Source organism: Octopus bimaculoides, chromosome 7, assembly GCF_001194135.2.
Source record: "Octopus bimaculoides isolate UCB-OBI-ISO-001 chromosome 7, ASM119413v2, whole genome shotgun sequence".
Taxonomy (NCBI): domain Eukaryota; kingdom Metazoa; phylum Mollusca; class Cephalopoda; order Octopoda; family Octopodidae; genus Octopus; species Octopus bimaculoides.
Window position 1 is genome coordinate 43,683,252 of NC_068987.1, and position 6,907 is coordinate 43,690,158.

At 39.1% G+C, this 6,907-nt stretch overlaps 1 protein-coding gene across 1 annotated transcript in view; it reads left to right on the forward strand.

Annotated features, from left to right (window-relative positions):
• The window catches only part of LOC106879344 (transmembrane channel-like protein 7), a 139,591-nt gene that overhangs the window by 84,037 nt on the left and 48,647 nt on the right, over positions 1 to 6,907 (forward strand). Inside the window, exon 6 of the mRNA XM_052969567.1 lies at positions 3,779 to 3,918. Within this exon, the coding sequence (XP_052825527.1) occupies positions 3,779 to 3,918 (140 nt within the window). The remainder of the gene's footprint in view (positions 1 to 3,778; positions 3,919 to 6,907) is intronic.

The following is a 6,907-nucleotide window of genomic DNA, read 5'->3' on the forward strand; positions in this document are numbered from 1 at the left end:
GAGATCGTTGCCAGTGCCCCTGGACTGGCTCTTGTGCGGGTGGCACATAAAAGACACCATTTTGAGCGTGGCCGTTGCCAGTACCGCCTGACTGGCCCTCTTGCAAGTGACACGTAAAAGCACCCACTACACTCTCGGAGTGGTTGGCGTTAGGAAGGGCATCCAGCTGTAGAAACTCTGCCAAATTAGATTGGAGCCTAGTGTTGCCATCCAGTTTCACCAGTCCTCAGTCAAATCGTCCAACCCATGCTAGCATGGAAAGCGGACGTTAAACGATGATGATGATGATGATGATCTTTCTTACCATATTTCTTCCAAAATATATATATATTTCTTACCATACTTCTTCCGAAATATATATATATATATATTTCTTAACATATTTCTTCCGAAATATACTGATGTTATTTAAATTAACTCTGAAAATAATGAAGAATTAAGTAAAACAGCTGTTGTCAGGAACACAAATGAACATGAAACATTAATGGAAATTTTTCACTGACATATCTTCAGAAAATGGAATCGCTATGACGGCACCAGGGTTGAACTCAGTCAAGCATTTTCGCCACATTCACCTAATTTTCAACAAAATTGGTGGAGGGGCAGGATATCCCTCTTAATCCTTGCCTTCCTTTTCCTGAAGAGAAAAGTGAATGTTTTCAGTCATTTCACTCCTGTCCTATTATTATTATTGATCGTTACCAGCGTTGCCTTCCTGGCACTTGTGCCGGTGGCACGTGAAAAGACATTCGAGCGAGATCGTTGCCAGTGCCCCTGGACTGGCTCCTGTGCAGGTAGCCCGTAAAATACACCATTTTGAGCATGGCTGTTGCCAGTACCGCCTGACTGGCCTTCGTGCCGGTGGCATGTAAAAGCACCCACTACACTCTCGGAGTGGTTGGCGTTAGAAAGGGCATCCAGCTGTAGAAACTCTGCCAAATCAGATTGGAGCCTGGTGTAGCCATCTGGTTCACCAGTCCTCTGTCAAATCGTCCAACCCATGCTAGCATGGAGAGCAGACGTTAAACGATGATGATAATGATGATATATAATATATATGTATATATATCTATATAAGCAATAGGTTTATTTTAGCCAGAGGTGAAGCAGAAAACAAAAAGTTTGCCAATGTTCTGCGCCATGAGGACTAAAGACTTGAGGTATTTTGTGTAAAATCATCAGCTTTTACTGACCTTCTTACATGCTGGCTTGGGATGGATTTATGACAGGATCCAATGGGTCCGAGGACTGCATCATGCTCCAATGTCTGCTTTGGTATAGTTTCTATAACTGGATACCCTTCCTAATGGTGACCAGCTTTTAGAGTGTACTAGGTATCTTTTTTTTTATGTACCACCAGCACTTGTGAGATCCCCTTTGAGTCAGGCTAATGATCAGTAATTCTCTCCACTGTTACACACATGCGCCTCATATGTAGGTGTATGCTTGTAGTCTTTCAGATAAGATTTGTGGATAGCATCATCAGAAGTTTCATAAACATGTATCTCTTGTGTGTGTGTGTGCTTGTGCATATGAAATACTTAACAGTTGAATGACACCAACTTTTACCAAAATATATATTTTCACTATCTTCCTTACTTTGTTCCTCTATTCTTTTTTTCCTCCACTTATAACATGAACAAATTATGCGTTATATTTGTTTTAACAAAAATTTTTATTGTTTTGTATATTTACTTATTTATCTATAAATTCATGGGGCCTGATGGACACAAAGTTAAGATGCCTTTTGGAATATTTAACACAAGGGAGGACATTGCCTTTAACTCATATTTTGCTTGAAACCTACCTAAATGAAAATAGATATCACTCCATTAATTGATTGCTGAGTCATTTATGAGTTTGAAAAGGTGGTAATCTATCTGTTAAAAAGAATATTTTATATCCTGTACTTTTGAGGGCAATATAAGTTGGTCATAGGTTTGATATGAAGCAATCATTGGTTCACTGTATTTCTCAGTAACATTGAATCAGTGACTGCGTCATATCAAACCTATGATCAACTGATAATATTGTCCTCAAAAATACAGGATATAAAATAAGATAAAATTATTATTAAAAAAATTTTTTTGTGTTCAATTCATGCAGTACTAATATCACAGAATAGTTTTGTTTGACATACTTTGTTACTGATTTAAACAATACATAGATTTCTTCTTTGATATTGTTGTGTCTCATGAGATCATGGATCTGCACCTGATAAATCTGGCTTCCTTGGCTTCAGTCTGTGTTGGCATATAAGGTGACAATGGAGGCTTGGGCAAGGTCACACAGAAGACATGCTGTTACTCATGTTGTCAAGACTCTTCTCTCCACAAGACCAGTGTTGTTCAAGGGAAGAAGAAAAGCCAATATAATTAGGTACCAGTGTCATCAGAGAAATTGTCTGAATGAAGTTGAAGGCAATGCTGGACTATGTTAAGGACTCAAGCTCCTGATTTGATGTCTATTGTATAAACTCCAATATTTGCTTATAGTACATTTTTTGCATCAACCCTGGGAGGGTGAAAGGAAAAATTTAACTTGGCAGGGTTTGAATATAAAGGGCCAGAACAAAAAACTGTAAGGCATTTTGTTCCATGCCATCAGCTGCTGTTGGTTGCAGGTTGGCTAAATTCATTTTACAATTATGAGGTCCTAGGTTCAATTTCACTGCATGACACGTTTCACAATTACCTTTGTCTTAGCTTTGGGTTGACCCTAGCTTTGTGAGGGATATGGTGTAAAAGCACATTGGATGTAGAATACCTGTAATTTCAAGGGTTGGCCTTGCCATATACTGTACTGTTCTCATTCTGCTTCAAAAATTTGTTGAAGGTACATATTTTTGTGAATATTCGTCTACATATTGGTTTAGTGAGTAGGTTGCTCAGTTGTTCCAAAGAAACTGTAAAAACATGTTCCAGAGCCTGCAGACTGTGTGAGCAAAGGATTGATAAAGTGTTTAGTGGAGGGTGTATAATAAAGTTGGGTTGGCCAATGGAAGAAAGGTGGGTGAATAAGTTAGGTGGGGTTTAGTGGAGATTGTACATAGTTTGCTTTTTATAGAGGGGCATGAAACACTGTAGTAATGGTAAAAGAGATTGAGAGGGAATACATGGTATCTGTGTTGTTTGTAATACTTGTATTGTGTTGGTAAGTGAATGATTGCCACTCAGATGGGTGTGTGTGGTTTGTTCGTAGTCAAGAGATGTTTGCTTATGCATGTAAGTATGGGTGTTTTTCAGATATGTTTTCTTTTTAGTATCAGACTGTAAAACTTAAGATTATTAGTTATACATCTGACAGTCTTCTGCACAGTTTCCATCTACAAAATTCCACTCACAAGGTGTTGGTTAACCCAAGTCTATGTTTAAAAAACATGCAAATGGTGTCATGTCATGCAATCAAAATTGAAACTACGTTTGATTACACAACAATAACTGAGTAGTATTCTGTTGTGAGGGACTCAGAATTCTGTATAGGTCACTCTGACATTTATCAAATATAACTGAACTAGAGTATTACCCATCATATGGTTGGTAATTTTGGAAGTATACTTACGCCATCTTGCATAATCAGGAAATATAGCATACATACAATAATTATAATTTAACTTTTATCAAAATTCTTAGTGTTTATGCAAATTGATGAAAATTTCCCATTTGTTTATTTGCAATAAATGTTATATCTTTCTAATTTTTATTAACATAAATTGCAACCTAATCAAAAATGAAGTAGTAATTTGTTCAACTGTACCCTTTTTCTGTCTCTCAACTAGGGTTTCATGGAGAACACAGTATTGTTCTACGGCAGTTACCACAATATTACTGTAGCAGGCAACAATTACAACATGTCCCTGGCTTATATACTGGCTACTTTGGCATTCTTTTTTGTCAGTTTTATTGCCATAATTGTCAGGTAAGTTCAACATTAAACTTTCTTTGAATACATACACACGCACAAAAACTTATGGCAAAACTTGAAGTAGATAATAGCATGTAGAATATTGGGTTAAAAAATCCATTAGTTGGGAAAATAAGTTGAAGTCTGCTTGTGGGACCCAAACCCACATCAGTAAACATGGTAGCCATTCAAAGCATTATATCAGCGAAACCCTTTGAATTTTTCCCATCACTTTAAAATCTTTCTTCTTGACAGTGAGAACTATATGTTGCTTTACATCATAAGAATTTAGGAATGTAAAGAGAATTGAAGTATATTATTTGTTTTGCAGTAAATAAATCAATAAATGACAGTGTGTAGAATACTGAGTTTAAAAAAAAGCCTTGGATGGAACAAAAATGTTGAAGGCTACCCCTGGGATGACATATTTGGGAAGCAAGATTCTTGACAACATGATAACACTTGGGTGGTACTTAAAGTTTCTAACTTCTTCTGATATAAAGATCTGTCAAAAGATCTTTGTTGTTGATATTTTATTGATCAAATGATTGTGAATAAAAATTTGCTGTCAAGTAGGCCAGTGGAGCAACAGCTAGTTACATAGTTACACAGTCTTTTGATCTGTGTTCTACTTATGTTGTGTGTGTATTTTTTGATTTTGTTTCTAACCAGGTTTGTTTGCTCTCTCTCTTTCTCTCTCTCTCTCTCTCTCTCTCTCCCTCTCTCTTCTTCTTTTGTTTTTTGCTCCTTCGTTTTATTGCTAAGTCTTTCTCTTTTCTTCCTATTCTCTTCATTCTCTCTTTCACTTTGCTCCCCCCCTCTCTATATATAATATAAATACCAACTTCAGGAAGCCAGCTGGCCACCTGATAACTTATCAGGTGACTCTGCAAGCCAGATTGATTTCATTCTCACCAGACAGCGGGATGCATGGTTGTTCTTAAATACAAAAACACTCCCTGGTGAAGAATGCACCCTCCAGCATTAACTAGTTATTAGTGACTTTAGACTTGAGGCCAGAAGGATTCCAAAAAGCAGACCAATCTGGAAAAGAAGGACTTGGAAGCTTAAGAACCCTTCATATGATCAGAGATTTAGGGATATCCTTACCGAGAAATTTGATGATAGGGAGGAGGAGCTACAGTCCTGTGACATAGAAGGCAGCTGGGAATTCCTGCAAGACAGCTTGCTGAGTGCCACAGACCAATTCTGTGGCTGGCGCAAAGTCCCTTCCTGACCTAGGGTAACATGGTGGTGGAACAATACTGTGGACAGGACCATTAGAGCAAAGAAACAGGCTTGGGAGGCCTGGAAGAGTGAGGGTAGCAGGAGAATGTATCAGATGGCTAAAATTGAAGCTAGGACACAGGTATATATAGCCAAGGGAGAAGCAGAAAAAAAGAAGTTTGCCAATATTCAGTGACATGAAGACCAAAGAACTGAAGTATTTCGGATTGCAAGACAGTGTGTGAGAGAAAACCATGATGTCATAGGAGAGAAATGTGTCCACATGGATGAGGGTGCCCTTGCATTTAAAGATTCTTCAAAGTAAGAGGCTTGGAGATGACATTATGAAGACTGCTGAATGTGGAGAATAAATAGGAGGAGGAGAGTCTGCCAAAGGTTGAACCAATTGAGGGATCAGCTACATGAATCGACAGTACCCTGGTAGATAAAGCAATTAAGGATATGAAGACAAGGAAAGCACCTGGCCCTTCAGGAATCACTGCTGAGATGCTTAAAATATCAGGCGGTGTGGGTTATGGTCTTGTCACCTGCATCGTAAATCAAGTAGTTCATGAAGGAGTCATACCCAATGACCAGTGTAGCAGCATCATAGTCAATTGCTGCAAAGGTAAAGGTGATGCTTTAGATAGAAATAACTACAAGGGTATCAAATTCTTGGATCAGGTGATGAAAGTTACAGAGAGGGTCATAGTCCAACTGATTAGGGAGAGGGTTAGCGTAAATAAGATGCAGTTTGGATTTGTGCCAGGCAGAAGTACCACTGATGCTATATTTCTGGTAAGACAGCTGCAGGAGAAATATCTAGCCAAATATAAACCTCTGTACTTGGCTTTTGTTGACTCGACTTGGAGAAAGCCTTTGACAGGGTCCCTCGATCCTTTATCTGGTGGTCAGTGTGGAAACTGGGGATAGACGAGTGGCTGGTAAGAGCTGTACAAGCCATGTACAGGGATGCTGTCCATTAGGTGAGGGCTAGCAACGAGTATAGTGAAAAATTCTGAGTAGAAGTAGGGGTTCACTAAGGATCAGTCCTCAACCCCCTCTTATTTATTATAGTCCTCCAGGCAATAACAAAGGAATTCAAGACAGGCTGCCCCTGGGAGTACCTCTATGCTGATGACCTTGCTCTAATAGCCAAGTCACTGCCAGAACTTGAGACGAAGTTTAGGGTGCGGAAGCAAAGTCTAGAATCAAAGAGCCTTAGGGTTAACCTAGCAAAAATCAAAGTATTAGGAAGTAGGAGGGCTGTCAAATCACAAACCCCTCAGGTGATATGTAAAAAGCACCATCCAAACGTGGTTGATGCCAGGTCTGTCTGCTCTATCTGTAGAAACGGCATGAGTAGAAACTCCATACAATGTATCCAGTGTAACCTATGGACACATAAAAGGTGCTGCAATATCGAAGGAAGGGTAACTGAGAAGATAGTTTTTGTGTGTGGCAGATGCACAGGGGCAATAAACACTGAAGATGTACAGAAAACAGATTCTATCACATGCCAGGGGGAGAAACTAGAAGTATACTTCTTACAGAGAAATGGGTGGATAAGGTAATCGAGGTAGTTAGAGTATGCGATAGAAAACTTAAGATTAGATTAGTCCTTCACCATGGGTTAGCAACCATTATCTCGGCCTATGCCCCTCAGCCCGGGCTACCCGACAAACAGAAAGACCGATTTTATGACACCCTCCTGCAGACTACCTCATCGACGAATGACAGGGACCTTCTCTTTGTGGCTGGTGACTTCAATGGTCAT